Genomic DNA, 18773 nt, shown 5'->3' with positions numbered 1-18773 from the left:
CCGTATTTAGTGGAATTTTGTACAACAAGTAAGATTATAGTATTGGAGGGAAAAGATCAGAAAGTCTGGTATAAAAGTGTACTTTACTGTCCATTCATGAGGAAGGGACATAATTTATGTTTTCAAAGTCTGGAGTAATTCTTTGTGAAAAAGATTTTGTAAGGATATGGGAAGTTGCTGTTAGCTGCTTCTCTGTGTTCTTACAGCAACCTGCTAATAAGTATAACTCAGTCATTAGAAGTAGTAAGGACAGTGTTGTAGACTGATTGGGGAAAAGCCAGTGTGAGTTAAAAAAAATACTTTTTAACATTTTTTAAAAAGAACTTATTTTTTAAGCAAAGTATATATGGTAAACTAAGCTAGTTTAAGCAAAGTATATATGGTAAACTAAAACAGTCCTTAGGCATTCTGTTCTAATGTATAGGTAAGAATGACTTTAGTTTATAATTAGTGTAATCAAAAGAATGTAAAGAAGTGTTTTAAAATACTCTGATACTGCTTAAATTTTTATTTTCCTAGGTAGTTTAGTATTCTCTCATCACCTGTTTTGGTTTAAAACAAATCTTTCGGTAATGCAAAGATAAACTTTTGGCTATGCTTTATCTGAGTTACATATTCTGAATCATTTGAATTCAAATGTAGTAGGTATTAACTATTAAATATGCTCCATATATGTGAAGTATTTTTCCCTTCTAAGTGCTTACAGGGACTCTGTGCTCTCTTTTATGAGGGCGTTCCTAACAGTTTAGATTACTGCTGATTATTTCTTTGGAATGAATATTCTTTAAAGCTCATAAGATAATGCTTTTACCAATACAAACCCTTTGTGTGACCTGCCAGATTTAAGGATCATAGTACAGCTATGGATAGTGAGCCAAACCCGGGAACATCTTCTGTGTCAACAACAACCAGCAGTACCACCACCACCACCATCACCACTTCCTCCTCTCGAATGCAGCAGCCACAGATCTCTGTCTACAGTGGTTCAGACCGACATGCTGTACAGGTATTTCAGCTGTAGTGATGGGTAGTCTAAGACTTAAATGTCATATTACTTTTTGCTTAAGCCGGATTTATGTATTGTTTCATATTCTCAAATGTACAGTTAGAATTACTAATGTTTGAGTCAACTGTCTCAAACCGTTTTGTGTTGCTATAGCAGAATACCAAGACTGGGTAATTGTAAAGAAAGGAAACTTACTTCTCATGTTTCTGGAAGCTGGGAAGTCCAATATGAAGGTGCTGGCATCTCACGAGGGCCCTCTTGTTGCCTCATTCCATGGTGGAAGACTAGAGAGCAAGATAACAAATTTGCAGCCTCAAGCCCTTTTAAAATATCCTTTAATCTATTCATGTGGGCAGAGTCCTTATGGCCTAATCACCCCTCAGGGGTCCCACCTCTTAACACTGTTGCATTGGAGATTAAGTTTCCAACACATACTTAATTGGGGGACACATTCAACCACAGCAACAGCCAACAAAGTTAATTAATAATCATACTATTGGCCAGGTGTGGTGGCTCACACCTATAATCCCAACACTTTGGGAGGCCAAGGCAGGCAGATAGCTTGAGCTCAGGAGTTGGAGACCAGCTGGGACAACATGTTAAAACCCCATCTCTACAGAAAATACAAAAATTAGCAGGGCATGGTGGTGTGCGCTAGTGGTCCGAGCTACTCAGGAGGCTGATGTGGGGGAATTGCTTGAGCCCAGGAGGTCAAGGCTGCAGTGAACTGTGATCACACCACTGTACTCTAGTCTAGGTGACAGAGTGAGACCCCGTCTCAAAAAAAAAAAAAAAAAAGGCCTGGTGTGGTGGCTCAAATCTGTAATCTCAGCGCTTTGGGAGACCAAGGCTGGCAGATCACTTGAGTTCAGGTGTTTGAGAACAGCCTTGCCAACATGGTGAAATCCCGTCTCTACTAAGAACACAAAAATTAGCCAGGCATGGTAGTGCATACCTGTAATGCCAGCTACTTGGGAGGCTGAGGCAGAAGAATCACTTGAACCCTGGAGGCAGAGGTTGCAGTGAGCCAAGTGCGCCGCTGCACTCCAGCCTGGGCAAAAAGAGTGAGACTTCATCTCAAAAAAAAAAAAAAAAAGCCGAGTGCAGTGGCTCATGCCTGTAATCCCAGCACTTTGGGAGACTGAGGCAGGCGGATCACGAGGTCAGGAGATCGAGACCATCCTGGCTAATACGGTGAAACCCCGTCTCTACTAAAAATACAAAAAATTAGCCGGGCGTGGTGGTGGGCACCTATAGTCCCAGCTACGTGGGAGGCTTAGGCGGGAGAATGGCATGAACCCGGGAGGCGGAGCTTACAGTGAGCCAAGATTGCGCCACTGCACACCAGCGTGAGCGACAGAGCGAGACACCGTCTCAAAAAAAAAAATTTTTTTTTTATATATATATGTATGTATATATAGTATTGAGAGGGCTTACATTTGTCAGCGTGTAGTTTATAAGATTATGTGTAAAGAAAATTATAAGGGGAAAGTCTCTAGGGTGCTGCTGCAATGTGAAGACACTCAACCTAGAGCCCCAACATGCAGAATGGCTGTAGGTTTTTCTATTTTATATTGGAACTCAAAATATAGACTCAAGGAGATCTGTTAAGGTGTGTAGATATGTTATGAAGTTCATTTTAAACCCAGGTGGCCTAAGACCCGTAAGCAGGAGGATCCATTCTAAATCCCTTAGGAGCAGAGGGGGAAGGGAATATTGAACTAGGAAGTCACTTAGTTGAGAAAGTAAAGTTTACTTAGTTAACATTTATGATGATGGAGGAGGTTGGGGCAATATGGTATTATATAAAAAAAGGCATGGACCTTCAACTCTATTATGCTTTGTTTGAATTCCGTTTTCATTATCTTTAGGAGTTATATAGCCTTGGACATGAGACATAATCCCCTTAAGCCTCAGAAAACTAAAATGAGGGTGAGACTACCTATTTCATTAGTTACTCTGAGGATTAAATGAAGTATCTTTGAGATTAAATGAAGTATCTAGAACTGTGTAAGGCACATTATAGGTTTCCAGTAGATAGTAATAGCTAATACTTATTGAATAATTACTACGTGCCAAACATTTGATAAATGTTACATGAATTACCTCCATTAATAGTTACCATCCCTCTATGAAGGAGCTATTATTATTATCTCCATTTTACTGATGGGAAAATAAATGTTTTAAATTGGCTAAATAACTTTCCCAAACTCACCTAGCTAGTTCTCAGACTTCAGCCTTTGTGCCCTTAATCACTCTGAATTCTTATTTTTTCTATTATACCTGCTTTCTTTCGGTGGAATCAGGGTAATTGCATCTACCCTGAAAACAACTGCTTGCAATATAGTCCTTCCTCTGCTCCATGTTTCCATGGTGGATACCCCAGTATAATGTCTATTTAACTATTTTATGGTTTCGGATTTAATTTTCCGAAGTAACTGTGGAGTGGAACCAGCCGGTTCACCAGAAATTAAAACTTGCATGCAGAGTGGGGTTTTAATGCTTTTTACCTTTCGCTGAGGTAACGGATGTAGGGAAAAGGATGTAGGTTTTTTTTTTGTTTTTTTTTTTTTTGAGGCTGAGTCTCGCCCTGTAGCCCAGGCTGGAGTGCAGTAGCATGATCTCGGCTCACAGCAACCTCCACCTCCCCAGTCCAAGTGATTCTTCTGCCTCAGCCTCCCGAGTAGCTGGGACTACAGGCACGTGCCACCGTGCCCAGCTAATTTTTTATATTTTTAGTAGAGATGGGGTTTCACCATGTTATCCAGGATGGTCTCTATCTCCTGACCTGATAATCCGCCTGCCTCAGTCTCCCCAAGTTCTGGGATTATAGGCGTGAGCCACCGCGCCTGGCCCTTTTTTTTTTTTTCCTCTCTCTCTCTGTTGCCCACGCTGGAGTCTGGTGGCATGATCACAGCTCACAACCCCCTGGGCTCAAGTGATCCTCCTGCTTCAGCCTCCTGAGTAGTCGAGACTACAGGCACATGCCACTATGCTTGGCTAATTTTTTTATTTTGTAGAGACAGGATCTCACCGTGTTGCCCAGGCTGGTCTTGACCTTCTTTCTTTAAGCTATCCTCCTGCCTTGGCCTCCCAAAGTGCTGGGATGAGCTGCCACGCCTGACTGATAATATGATAGCTTAATATACTATTTTGTCCTCTAGTTTTCAATTAAGCTGCATAGATTAATAAAAAATTAATAAAAAGATACGTAGATGTAGATATATCTCATAAATAGCACTAACTCTGGTTCTTATGAGACCATAGAATTACTTCTCCCAAAATGCAATCAGTCAATATTTATTGAACTACACGTAATTCTTTAATTTTCCAGCTTTCATTTTCAGTCCTGGGAATTCTCTTCACCCTCCTTGGGTGAATAAGAATTTATAATAAATAAGAACAATGTGCTGTATCTATAACTTTTATTTACTCATTGCTATAAGTTGAGCATTGAATAGTAGGGAAAGACTGTGCTGACAACAGAAAAAATGAGTATACTCTGACAAAAGTATGTATCAAATAGATTGTTTGTTATTTCAGTTTGATTTTAGAAGTTTTTTCTGGATATTGTCCAGTGATTTTAGAATTTTGTTATGGAATTAGAAGAACAAATAGAGATTGATCTGACTAAAAAAGGTATGTTGTTGTAATACTGAATCACTTAATGCTGGCCTATAGTTGCCTGCAGGTAGGGGTCAAAAGCTCCCATTGATTTTGTGACAGAAATTTGTATCAGGCATAGCAGTCTATAGTTGGAGAGATGAGATATTAACACATGAAAATAAACAATAACACAGAAATATGCTTTCTTGAAATTTAGATAAAAGGATTCATGGTATTATGGTTCAAGATGTCCTGAGAGACCCTCAAGCTATAGGATTATGGCACTATTATTCTCTTAGCTCTTTGAAGACTCTGGTTTGATGCTGCGATTAGGGTTCTGTGCTGTTTGAGTCACAGTGAGCACAGTGTGACTTTTGGATTTGGTTGTATAGGATTGACTTATTCTGACTTAACCTTTTGGACAAGTGTAGGAGTTTTCTCTGATTTTACTAGAGTACTTCTATATTTATTTATGAAGTTTCAGGCTCAGATTTTACATTTTACTAATAAATATTCACAATAATTAACACTTTTTAAGGAATTTTTAAAGTAAGAATAGTTTTATTCAGTGTTGAAGCAAAACAAGGTATTTGACATTTAAAATTTTTAAAAATTATTCAGTAATTTTCTAAAGAAGAAATAGCTTTATAATTTTTTAAATTTTATTTTATTTCATTTTTTTTGAGATGGGGTCTTGCTCTGTCATCTAGGCTGGAGTGCAGTGGCATGATTTCTGGTCACTGCACCCTCCACCTCCTTGCTTCAAGCCTCCCCCGTATCTGGGATTACAGCACATGCCACCATGCCTGGCCAATTTTTGTATTTTTAGTAGAGACAGGGTTTCGCTGTGTTGGCCAGGCGAGTCTTGAACTCTTGACCTCAGGTGATCAGCGTGCCTTGGCCTCCCCAAGTGGTGAGATTACAGGCATGAACCAATGTGCCCAGCTGCTTTGTAATCTTATATGATTATTAATAATACCTACTCATTGTAAGATTTTCAGACATTTATAGAAATGTATGAACTAGAAGCTAAAAATCACCTCTAGCTACTCATCAGTGGTCTTTGAAAGTTTTCCTGTGGATTCTTTCAAATATATATATATTTTTGAGACGGAGTGTCACTTTTTCGCCCAGGCTGGAGTGCAGTGGAGCTATCTTGGCTCACTGCAAGCTCTGTCTCCCAGATTCACGCCATTCTCCTGCCTCAGCCTCCCAAGTAGCTGGGACTACAGGCGCCCACCGCCACATCCTGCTAATTTTTTGTAATTTTAGTGGAGACAGGGTTTCACCGTGTTAGCCAGGATGGTCTTGATCTCCTGACCTCATGATCCACCCGCCTCGGCCTCCCAGAGTGCTGGATTACAGGTGTGAGCCACTCACTGTGCCTGGCCTGATTCTTTCAAATATTTTAATATAAAAATGGTATCTTACTCTATATACTATTTTGTAACCCACTGATTTTTTTTTGTTAGTAAATATAGATCAGTATCAGCAATGTGCACTATAGTGGTCAGTGGTTACCACAAGTTACGTTTACATTAAAATTAAAATTAATTAAAATTCAATTTAAAATTCAATTTAATTAATGTTGCACTGGCCACATTTTAAGTGCTCAGTAGGCACATGTGACTAGTGACTACTGTATAGGACAGCACCGATCTACATTACTATTTGTAATGACTGCATGGTAAAGGTATTTTTCTCCACACCCAAGCCCTGAATTCTACCAAGTTTTATCCAAAAAGGTTATACCAACTTAAATTATTACTAGCAGTGTGGGAGTATTGGCTTCCTCAGGTAGTAGTAATAGTCTTTTAAATCTTTATCCATCTGAAAGTTGGAAAATAGTATCATGTTTTAATTTGTAAGTTTTTGACTACTGGTGAGATCGAAAATCTTTTGAAATGCTTAGTTGGCCTGTCTTTTGTGAATTGTCCACTGGGTTTTGTTGTTGTTGTTTTTTTTTGAGACAGAGTCTTGCTGTGTCGCCCAGGCTGGAGTGCAGTGGCATGATCTCCACTCACTGCAGCCTTTGCTTCCCAGGTTCAAGCAATTCTCCTGCCTCAGCCTCCTGAGTAGCTGAGACTACAGGCATGTGTCACCACGCCTGGCTAATTTTTCGTGTTTTTGGTAGAGAGGGGTTTCACCATGTTAGCCAGGATGGTCTCGAACTCCTGACCTTGTGATCCGCCCACCTCGGCCTCCCAAAGGCTTGCACCACTGCTTCCAGCCCACTGGGTAGTTTTGATGTGTACAAGTTAGTGGTTTCTAGTGATATGTAACTAGGAAAGAGATATGTTAATAAGCTTGATGATATTATGTATTAAAACAGTGAAATTTTAAACTGCTACTTTTTTATATTTTCATTTTCTGATTAAGATAAAGGTTGAGATTATGGTTTGACATTGGTTCAATTGACTTATCACAGGTAATTCAACAGGCGTTGCATCGGCCTCCCAGCTCAGCTGCTCAGTACCTTCAGCAAATGTATGCAGCCCAACAGCAGCACTTAATGCTGCATACTGCAGCTCTTCAGCAGCAGCATTTAAGCAGCTCCCAGCTTCAGAGCCTTGCTGCCGTTCAGGTAAGACTAAAACAAATTAAGAGTTTATGAGACCAAAGTTTCTGTTTTCTGTAAGTAGTTACTGAAAATAAATACATTGGGTATTATTTCAGAGTTCTCAGATGTCCTGTGGTTATTTTTCCTGAAGGAAATATATTAATAGGTTGCCAAATAGAAGTTAATTGAGAAAAAGGGGCTGTGTTTTTTATGTTACTCTGTTTCTAGCTTTTGTCTCGGTACTTTTTATCCAGACTGGAGAACTTCAACTAGTGGCTTTGTTATATGTATATAGTTCTAGGTACAACAGTGAGTACTTAGGCTTACATAAATTGTATTTTTACTAAAAATAAGATTTAAAAAATTATGTAGGTAATTATACTCATTAAAAAATCAAAATAAAAAAATGAAACGATTTTAAATTGTTTATAAGAGATAAAGTAAAACTGTTCTTTTACCCTGCCTACCACTGTTTCCCATTCTTCAAAGGTGGCCACTGTAACAATTTAATACATACTTCTCCAGAAATTATCTATACAAAGATATGTATATCCATCTTTCTAAAATCCAATCATATTATTCCCACTGATAACAGGATTTCATTATTAAATGCTTGTTTTTTAAAAATATTTTTGTTACTATTGTACTATTTAAATGAAGCTGTTAAGATTTAATCTTAAATCCCCTCACCGGAGGAGGATCTCAGTTGACTGAACCTGAAAAAGGTTTATTTCTGTTACCAACAGATTCTCAGCTGTTGCTTCTTCTTAGTAGTGTAATTTTAAATAACATGTTCGTGATACAAGTTAGGAAACTGAAACCCACTGGCACTTGCTGTAGCTCTAATTTCTTTTTCATAACTCTGGAGTAGTGATTCCACTTTAAAGATGACAGAGACCCGTAAAGTGAAACTGACAATAAAGTAGTTAATAAAAATAAGACTAGTCTTTGGATCCCATTTTCACCATTCAGCTTTTTCGTACTTAAAAAATCTGTTTACCCAAAGCTTAAGCCATGTTGACTGTAAAATTGTTTCATGCATAGGCCTTTTGACATTTATTGTTGTGGTTTGGTGTTATCATGGTACCAGAAAGTTCTTAACTTTAGGTTTTTACCGATGTATTATAAAAGTCTTACTATTTTAGGCAAGTTTGTCCAGTGGAAGACCTTCTACATCTCCCACAGGAAGTGTCACACAACAGTCAAGTATGTCCCAAACGTCTGTAAGTTCCCTAAATTTTTTTTTCCTGGATTTAAAATTTTAAAGAATTGTTTTCCAAAAGTAAACTTGTTATTTATGAAGCCATTATTATAATTTGTTGCATGCTGTTTAAAGTAACAATTGCCCAGAAATAGGAATGATAAAATTCAAGAATTCATAACTAATGTTAAACTTATGAAAATCTGAGTCTTAAAAATACTTTTGTATTATTTCTTGTATATCTTTTTGCATTGATCATGTTCAGATCTTAAGTGGTTTCAGTTTTCAGTGCGTATTGAAAACCTGAACTATACAATGCAGAGATATTGGCCATGAATTTACTGTGATATGCAATAGAATGTCATGTCCTTGGTAGACATCTAAGCATTTCTAACTTTGTGCCATTCACATTTTAGAAATTATACTTTCAGCTTACATGAGTTATTTGGGTTCAATTTGCAAGTATACATTCGATATAGGGTAATTTATTTTGAGAAAGGAGTAAAAGAAAGCTGATTTGCTATATTGCACAAATATATTGGGAAATTGTGCAAAGCTTCCCAGGTAAAATAAATTTATGGGCATGATAATACTTGTTTAGCTTTAATTTTGGTATAATTTTAAACTGCAAGAATAATTTAAAAATTTCTGTATATACTCTACTCAGATTAATCAATTATTAGCATATTGCCCCATTACTTTATCATTCATTCTTTCCCACTACATGTGTGCATATTATTTTTTTCTGAGTCATTTGTGAGTTGAGACATGTTCCTTTATTCCTAAATCCAAATTCCTAAATACTTTGATGTGTATTTCCTAAGAACAAGGCTATTGTTCTATGAAGCCACGGAAAAATTATTAAATTCAGGAAATATAACATGGATACAATGCAGTTCATATTCACATTTCATCATTTGTCCCAGGTTTCCCAACCTCATCACTATGGACATTATGAGTCAGATAATTCTTTGTTGTCGGGGGCTATTGTGTACATTATAGGATGTTTAGCAGCACCCCTAGCTACTAGATACCAGCAGCTTGTGGTCTTTCTCCTTCCTCTAGTGTGACAACTAAAGGTGTCTCCTGGTGGGGAGCAAATTGCCTTTATTTGAAAACCTAGTAATGTCCTTTCTAGACACTTTTTCCTGGTCCAGAATGGTAATACTTTGATACTTCATAAAATTGGCTCCCATACAATATAGTTTGTAGTTTAAGGAATTGAAGGCGAAATTGTGCTGTGTTTCTTCAGCTAAGGGTATGGTCTTTGCTAAATACATGCTGTGGTCAGCATATAGTTTTTTTTTTTTTTTTTTTTTCATGGGAATGTCCTGGAGTAGGAACAAGATTAGATTAAAAAGTTACCTATGACTTGAAGATGTTAAAGAAAATGAAAAAGTTAAGTAATGTAACCTAGCTCTAAGCATTAATACTGTAGTTTGGTCATTGACATCAGATGTCTTTAATTAATACAATGGTAGTGGGAAAGGAGTGGTAAACATTTTGTGGGCTACTAAAGGGAATTATATAGACAAATTCTTTATTCTGCAAAATACTGGAATAATGATAGGATATATTTGTATAGATATGTTATTTTGATTTTTTTTCCTTCATGTTATTAAAAGGTATCTTTTTAAACTGTTTTCTTTCATTATGGCTTTATGTATGTGACATTCACAGAAGTTAGAATTATAGTGGTTGTTATTATATGTATGACATTGTTAATGATACTTGTCATAAACCAGCAGTATTATACCATGAAGTATGCCAAAAGCTGTAAATGGCTGGTGGGAGAAGATAAGTAGGAAGAACAGATTCCCAGTAAAATAAAGGAATAAAACATTACATTTGCTTTATTTAGTATCCTTTGTGAGCTTCTGCTCACGTAATTTGACTAGCAGTAAAAATTATACTGCCCAAGGTAACTTAGTAAGTTTAGATCAATATCCAAAAAGGGGGTGGAACGTGGTAATAGAAATCTCAAGTGGTGATGATAATGAGCCATCAGGTAGCAGACTAGTAGTTTTCAGAGTTTTGGTTATCTTGAGTTAGGTTTCCAGATAACAGTGAAGCCATGGGAAAGGGTCCATTCTCCAGAAGAAAAAAGGGCTGTCAAATAACCAACTGGGTAGTTGGGGCTTAGAGTAGAAGTGGGATCCCAATGGGGAAATGGAATATTATTTAAAAAATCAAGTCAAAAGTCCAATCATACCACCTGGGGGAACTGTGTACCTACCGACTGTTCCTAATGTGAAAACCTGAAATGCTCTAAAATCTGAAATTTTTGCACACCAACATGACTCTCAAAGGGGGAGTGTCCATTGGAACATTTTGGATTTTGGATTTTTAATTTTGGCATGTTAAACCACTTTGTATCTTTCAAAAATCTGAAAAACCAAAACAAAGAAAATACGAAACACTTCTGGTCCCAAAGATTTCATATAACAGATACTCCATCTATATGTGGTTTGGAGAGTAGACTATTGTTAATTGAATGTATAGGGAACTAGTGGGTACCTGCATTCTTTTCTTTAATTAGAATCATGACTAATTCTAAATAATTGTCAGTAGTGGAGGGGTGATTTTATGATTGTTTGGCTTTGAAACTAATTTGGACTGAGCCTTTAGGTTTATGTCTTTAGTATTTCAACTTCAATGGGGCAAAGATTTAGTTAAATTTTAAAATGGAAGTTAAACCAACTAAAAATTTTACTGCTACCAAAAAAACAGCATAAGCAAAGTGAAAACAAAATGGGAGAAAATATGTTTGCATAAATGGGTAATATTTCTTCTCTTTTTCACTTTAATTTTTTTTCAAAAAGGAAGACAGAATTTTAGCCTTTTTTTCTTTTCTTTTCTTTTTTTGAGACAGAGTCTTCCTCTGAGGCTGGAGTGCAGTGGCACAATCATAACTCACTACCACCTCCATCTCCCAGGCTCAAGTGATCCTTCTACCTCAGACTGCTGAGTAGCTGGGACTACAGGCGCACACCAGTACGCCTGGCTAAGTTTTAAAATTTTTACTAGAGATGAGGTCTCTCTGTGTTCCCCAGTCAGACTAGTCTCGAACTCCTGAGCTCAAGTGATCCTCCAACCACAGGTCACAAAGTGCTGGGATTATGTGGTATAGGCATGAGCCACTACACCTGGCTGATAATATTTCTAAAATACCAAAGACTGTTATATTAGTAAGATAAACAGTGAGAATTCACAGAAGATCTTAGTTGGTAATTTTTAAAAGAAAGACTATTTTTTTTTTTTGAGATGGAGCGTTGCTCTGTCTCCCGGGCTGGAGTGCAGTGGTGCAATCTTGGCTCATTGCAACCTCCTCCTCTTGGGTTCAAGCGATTCTTCTGCCTCAGCCTCCCAAGCAGCTGGGACTACAGGCATATGCCACCATGCCTGGCTAATTTTTGTATTTTAAGCAGAGATGGGGTTTTGCCATGTTGGCCAGGCTGTTCTCGAACTCCTGACCTGAAGTGATCTGCCCGCCTAGGCCTCCTAAAGTGCTGGGATTACAGGCATGAGCTACTGTGCACGGCTATGTTTTGACTTCTAAACACATGAAAATACATTTAACATATCAATAATAAATGTATGTAAAAAGGCTGGGCATGTTGGCTTATGCCTGTAATCCCAGCACTTTGGGAGCCCAAGGCAGGCAGATGATACCCCATCTCTACAAGCAAAATACAATAAAAAAAATTAGCTGGATGTTGTGATAAGCGCCTGTAGTTCCAGCTGCTTTGGAGGCTGAGGTGGGAGGCTTACTTGAGCCCAGGAAGTCAAGGCTGCCGTGAGCTGAGATCGCACCACTACACTTCAGCCTGGGTGATAGAGCAAACCCTGTCTAAAAAAATAGAAATATATGTACAAATAACAATGAAGTACTGTTTTCATCTGTCAAACTAGAAAACAAGGAAAAACGTTTACACAATACCTATTGTTGGCAAGAATGTGAAAAAGTAGGTATACTCATACACTATTAGTGGGAATATAGATTGGTGCAACTCTTTTGGAGGGTTATTTGGCAGTGTGTGTTAAACTTTAAAATGTACATGCCCTTGCTGAGAATGGTGGCTAATGCTTGTAATCCTAGTGCTTTGGGAGGCTGAGGTGGGGGGATCACTTGAGTCTAGCAGCTTGAGACCAGCCTGGGCAACATAGACCCCATCTAATAAAAAGAAATTAGCCAGGTGTGGTGGCGTGTGCCTGTAGTCCCAGCTGCTCAAGAGACTGAGGCAGGAGGATTGCTTGAACCTAGGAGTTTGAGGCTATAGTGAGCTATAATTGTGCCACTGCACTCTAGCCTGGGCAACAGTATGAGACCCTGTTTCAAAAAAAGCCAAAAGAATCTGTGCGTACCCTTTCATAATAGCACTCTCACTTTTAGTGACATAATTAAAAATGACCTAGATAATTATGCCCATATGCATGATATATAATCGTGAAAAATTATAAATAATATAAATGCCCATTAATTGAGGATTAGTTAAATAAATGATAGTTAATTCCTACGGTAGAATACTATAGCTACTAAAAAGTACTGTATATTTGTCTACAGAGAGACTTGGATTTTCATTATGTATTGAGTGTAAAAAGCAAGAATGCATTGTGTAAGCTTGTTTAACTTATTTATTTTGGTGGTTCTGTTTGCAGTCTAAAATTAATTGGGGCCAGGCGCAGTGGCTCATGCCTGTAATCCCAGCTTTTTGGGAGGCTGAGGCAGGCAGATCACTTGAGGTCAGGAGTTCAAGACCAGCCTGGCCAATGTGTGAAACCCTATCTCTATTAAAAATACAAAAATAAGCCAGCCCTGGTGGCATGTGCCTGTAATTCCAGCTACTTGGGAGGCTGAGGCAGGAGAATCGCTTGAACCCGGGAGGCAGAGGTTGCAGTGAGCCGAAATCACGCCGCTGCACTCCATCCTGGGTGGTAGAGCGAGATTCCATCTCAAAAATAAAAATATAAAATTATTATTTGGTTCTTCTTTATGTCTTCTGTTTCTTTAGGGAGACCTTTTTTTTCTCTTTTTTTAAAAATTTGTTTTAGGTATGCTCGTTGTTGCTTATTTGAACCATTATTTTTTTAAGAGATGGGGTCTCACTATGTTGTCCAGGCTGGCCTCCAACACCTGGGCTCAGGTGATCCTCCTGTCTTGGCTTCCTAAGTAGCTGGAACTATAGATGCATGCTACTGGGCCTGACTTCTTTGAAGCATTTTTATGATGGCTGCTTTGTCATATAATTCTTTTTTTTTTTTTTTTGAGACAAGGTCTCACTCTGTCACTCAGACTGGAGTACAGTGGCATGATCTTGGCTCACTGTAACCTCCACCTCCTGGGTTCAAGCAGTTCTCATGCCTCACCCTCCCAAGTAGCTGGAATTACAGGCGTTTACCACCATGCCCGGCTAATTTTTTTATTTTTAGTAGACACGGGGTTTCTCCGTTTTGGCCAGGCCAGTCTTAAACTCCTGACCTCAGGTGATCAGCATCCCGAAGTGCTGGGATTACAGGTGTGAGCCACTATGCCCAGCCTTCATCATGTAATTCTGGTATCTTTGTTATCTAGGTATTGGCTTCTATTGATTGTCTTTTTCATTCATTTTGAGGTTTTCCTGGTTCTGGATGTGATGAGTGATTTTTTATTGAAACTTGGATGTTCTTAGTATTATGTTGTGTGACTAGTGATCCTATTTGACCTTTTTATTTTGGCTGTTTCCCAGTGGGAGAGTGTGCTGCCTTCTTCATGCAGTATGAGGGTGCAAGTGTGAGTCCCCATATGGCATGAAATACAGGGGGTACAAGTACAGATTCCCCAGTTAGCCTCCATTGACACTTGAAGGGATGTTCCTCTTAATTGCTAAGCTGGGGTGGGAGTTCTGGCTCCTCACTAGGCCTTTACTGAAGCCTCTCTGGCTAGAAGGAATGGGAGTACCTTTTACTCTCCCCACATGGTCTCCACTGAGACTGCAGGGTGCATGGGTGTGGTGGTGGTGGTTTATCATCACCTGGCTAGGATGAAAGTCCTGTTCTCTATATGGCCTTCTCTGAGATGAACCTGTTGGAGGGGTTGAGGGAGTTGGAAAATCAGGTTCTTTGCAGACATGGGTGGGGTCACAGTTTTTTTAGTGTTTGGTTGGAGTAGAGTAATTATTGTCTAAAACTTTTCTGTGTTGCAAGACTGTCCCTTTCCTGGTCCTTTGGTTAGAAAGAGCAGGCTTTTGTTGGGGATTTCTGTTTGTGCCTGTGGTGTTTCTGGGTTATTGACTTCTTCATTTCCACCCTCCAAGTGTGGGTTATAAGAGGTAAAATGAAAACCCAGAGAATTCATTACCATGTTGTGTACTCGATCCTGAGGTCTCTAGCCAGTCTGTGTATTTTTTCCTCTACCTTTTGGGGTCTTCTTAGGTTTATTTTATATGTAACATAAGAGTTTTTAGTTGTTCTTGGCAGGAGGAATAGGGAAAAGTATGTCTACTCCATTTTTTTGGAAGCAGAAATCTTGTCATTTAACTAATTTTTTAAAAGTTATTTGCATGTGTCCATTTGATTATGCAAGCAGAAGATCTGTAATGGTACACAACAAACTGTTATTAGTGGTCATCTCTGAGGAGGAGGTTGAAGAGCTTTACTTTGTTAATTTTTATATTGTCTAAATAAAATTGAACAAACTATTGTTGCCTAAGGAATAGATAACACAAATGTATAGAGTAAAAGTGACTACCTCCCTTCAGTAATCCCATTTTCTCTGACAAAGTTTTGTTTAAAGGTTTCCTATATGTTTTATTTTTTACTTTTTTTTTTTTTTTTTTTGATTAGGAGATACTATCTCACTCTATTGCCCCAGCCGGAGTACAGTGGCATGATCATAGCTCACTGCAGCCTCAAATTCTCAAGCAATTCTCCTGCCTCAGCCTACTGAGTAGTTGGGACTACGGGTGCATGCCTCCACACCCAGCTATTTTTGTTTGTTTTTTTTTTATAGAGAAGGGATCTCACCGTGTTCCTCTGGCTGGTCTTGAACTCCTGGTCTCAAGCAGTCCTGCCTCAGCCTCCCAAAATGCTGGGATTATAGGTGTGAGCCACTGTGCCTGGCCTGCTTTCCTATATTATTACTATACCTGCCTGCCTGCCTCCTTGCCTGCCTGCCTGCCTTCCTGCCTGCCTTCCTGCCTTCCTTTTTTTTTTTTTTTTTTTTGATGGAGTCTTGCGCTGTTACCCAGGCTGGAGTGCAGTGGCACGATCTCAACTCACTGCAACCTCCACTTCCTGGATTCAAGAAATTCTTGTGCTTCAACCTCCTGAATAGCTGGGATTACAGGTGCCCGCCACCAAGCCTGGCTAATTTTTGTATTTTTCGTAGAGACAGGGTTTCACCATGTTGGCCAGGCTGGTCTTGAACTCCTGACCTCAGGTGATCTGCCTGCTTCGGCCTCCCAAAGTTCTGGGATTACGGGTGTGAGCCACCATGCCCGGCTGACTATGCATTTCTATACATAAATATAAATAAGCTTATAGTTAATTTTGTTTGTTTTCATGTGAAGACAGTGCTATCAGACACACACACACGCGCACGCGCACACATACACACTTGCTTTACTAAATATTTGGGCATTTTCAGCTGGAAAGGATTATGTGGCTGAAAACTACAATCATAAGTCTCTGAGTGACTTAAGAGCTATGTATATGTCATTCTCTTTCCTTGTTGCATTTGGCCCTATAACTACATTAATCCCTGATATTTTGACTTCAACTCACTGTACTATTCTGTCAGAAAGAGAAAAAACTTGTTTTTTTATTTATGGCTTTCTAATTACGATGCTAGACAAGATGAGCTTTTGAAGCCCAGTTTTATGACTTTATTCATTCATGCATTCACTCATTCAGTCATCAGATATTTATTGAGCATTTAATATTTGCCAAATCCTCTTCTAGGTGCTGAGGATACAGTAACACAACAAACAAATCTCTTTCCTCATGGAGCTAGGGATAGATGAACATTAAACAAGTACATAGTATGTCAGATGATGGTAAGTGAGAGAGAAAAATCAAGGAAAGGGAATGGGCTGAGGGAATATGCCATTTTAATTATGATGGTCAGGGAAAGCCTTGTTAATAAAGGTGGCCTTTTTAAGGACGGTGAGGAGGGCAGATATGCACAGGGAACAGAAAGGAGGACAGTGTGGCTGGAGTGGAATGAGAGAGTGGGAGTGTGGTTTAGAGTTGACATCAGAGAGGTAATTGTAATCCTAATCATGAGGAAATTATAAGACCTTTGGATTTTAGTAAGTATGAGTTGGGAAACTATTGGAGAACTGTTCTGGTATGGAAGTAACATGATCTCAAATTGGTTTTTGAGAGTAGGTTCTAGGGGCCAAAGATAGAAGCATGGAGTTAAATGTTCTTGTAATAATTCAAATGGAAAGATATTGGCAGTTTGGATCATGATGTTGATATTAGAGGTGGTGAAAAGTGGTTAGCCAGATTTTGAATTTTTTTTAACATTTAATTATAGAAGTTTGGATATGTTTTGAAAGGAGAGCTAACACAAGATACGCTGATGCATTGAATAAAAGATGTGAGGAGTCAAGGGTGACTCCATAGTATTTTGGCTGAAGCATCTGGAAAGATTGGGAGCTAAAGGAGGTATTGGAGAAGACAATTAGGAGTTTGATTTTGGACATGTTAAGTTTATGATGTGTATTAGACACCCACCTGTAGTATTGAGTAGGCATTGGTTATGTGAGTTTGGAGTTCATGTGGGAGGTTTCATGATTAATGATGTCTCATGCAGCTCCTTGAATGTTCATGTCACACGAGTACTTGATGACTTCACTACTGTTCATGGTGTGATGAGAGAAAGTTGGGTAGAATGGAGGAGATGAGGGTCTTGGGTTCTAATCTTAAATTCTGTGACTGACTGTTAATGTGACTTAACTAAGTCATTTAACCTCCCTGCCTGCCAATTTTCTGTAAAATTAAATCGTCTAATTAAATGGTTTTAGTCTTTTCATCCTGATATCCTTGGATCTGTATCATAGAGAAAGTTCAGGAAATGATGCTATGGACTGAATTATGTCCCCCATATTCATATGTTGAAGCCTAACTCGGACTGTATTAGAGATAGGACCTTTAGGGATGTGATATAAGTTAAAGGAAGTCATAAAAGTGGAGCCCTGATCTGATAGAATCGGTTTCTTATAAAAGAAGAAGAGACACTAGCAATTTCTCTATGTGAGGACACAGTGAGAAGGTGGCAGTCTGCAAGCCAGGAGGAGAGCCCACACCAGAAACAATCTGTGGGCACCTTAATTTTGGACTTCCCAGCCTCTGAAAGTGTGCAAAATAAATTCCTGTTGTTTAAGTCAGGGGTCAGGCCATGGACCGGTACTGCTTTGTGGCCTGTTAGGAACTGGGCCTCACAGCAGGAGGTGAGTGGTGGGTGAGCAAGTATTATCGCCTGAACTCCACCTCCTGTCAGATCAGCGGCAGCATTAGATTCTCACAGGAGCGTGAACCCTATTGTGAACTGCACATGTGAGGGATCTAGGTTTGAAAATCTAATGCCTGATGATCTGAGATGGAACAGTTTCATCCCAAAACCCATTTTCCCCACCCTGTCTGTGGAAAAATTGTCTTCCATGAAACCAATCCCTGGTGCCAAAAACTTTGGGGACCACTGGTTTAAGTGACTCAGTGTGTGGTGTTTTATTATGGCAGCCTCCATAGACTGACGTGATAGACTGGGGTCTGGGCCTTATCTTACGTAAGCTTTAGCCAGCCAGAGCAGTTCTGTGATCTGTTTGAATCTCAAGTTCTGAATAAGACTGTGTTTATTAATAAGAAAAAAGTTTGAGAACTTTTTCATGTTTAGATGTTAATCTAGGATTATGTGAGGGTTTCTTAAATAGTTCATATGTGTTATAAAAATACACATGCCCATCACATAGTAGGTACTTAATAAATACTTGTTGAAAGATGTATGGTAGGTAATAAGTATCAGCTAGAATATGCAATGATATTAATGTTCTTTTTGCATGTTTGTTTTTTTATAGGCTTTCCAGCAAAAAGCAGAAAGCCTGGTAGATAAATTCTAAAAGAACTGTAACACTATTAATGTTAACTCTTTTTTTGTTTTTTGAGACTGTCTCACTCTGTCACCCAGTCTGTAGTGCAGTGGCATGATCTTGGCTCACTAGAACATGTGCTTCCTGGGTTCCAGCGATTTCCTGCCTCAGCCTTCTGGGTAACTGGGATTACAGGTTACCCACCACCACACCCAGCTAGTTTTTTTTAGTATTTTCAGTAGAGACAGGGTTTCACTATGTTGCCCAGGCTGGTCTCAAACTCCTGACCTCAGGTGATCTGCCCATTTTGGCCTCACAAAGTGCTAGGAT

The 18773-nt window shown here is 38.9% G+C and overlaps 1 protein-coding gene and 1 non-coding gene across 40 annotated transcripts in view; one reads left to right on the top strand and one right to left on the bottom strand.

Annotated features, from left to right (window-relative positions):
• The window catches only part of PHC3 (polyhomeotic homolog 3), a 104396-nt gene that overhangs the window by 2002 nt on the left and 83621 nt on the right, over positions 1-18773 (top strand). For all 39 annotated transcript variants that reach the window (XR_013413632.1, XR_013413631.1, XR_013413636.1 and 36 more), the window contains exons 2-4: positions 841-1006; positions 7041-7196; positions 8318-8395. Coding sequence is in view for 18 of the 39 variants with exons in the window: in XM_077991669.1 (XP_077847795.1) it covers positions 841-1006; positions 7041-7196; positions 8318-8395 (400 nt within the window). In the remaining 21 variants the exon portion in view is untranslated. The remainder of the gene's footprint in view (positions 1-840; positions 1007-7040; positions 7197-8317; positions 8396-18773) is intronic.
• Positions 18428-18489, bottom strand: LOC114676559 (U7 small nuclear RNA). The gene has a single exon (XR_003727615.2). It is a non-coding gene; the product is annotated as a U7 small nuclear RNA (small nuclear RNA).

Source organism: Macaca mulatta, chromosome 2 (assembly GCF_049350105.2).
Source record: "Macaca mulatta isolate MMU2019108-1 chromosome 2, T2T-MMU8v2.0, whole genome shotgun sequence".
Lineage (NCBI taxonomy): Eukaryota > Metazoa > Chordata > Mammalia > Primates > Cercopithecidae > Macaca > Macaca mulatta.
The sequence above is the reverse complement of the archived record's forward strand: the minus strand, read 5'-3'. Positions and strand labels throughout refer to the sequence as shown.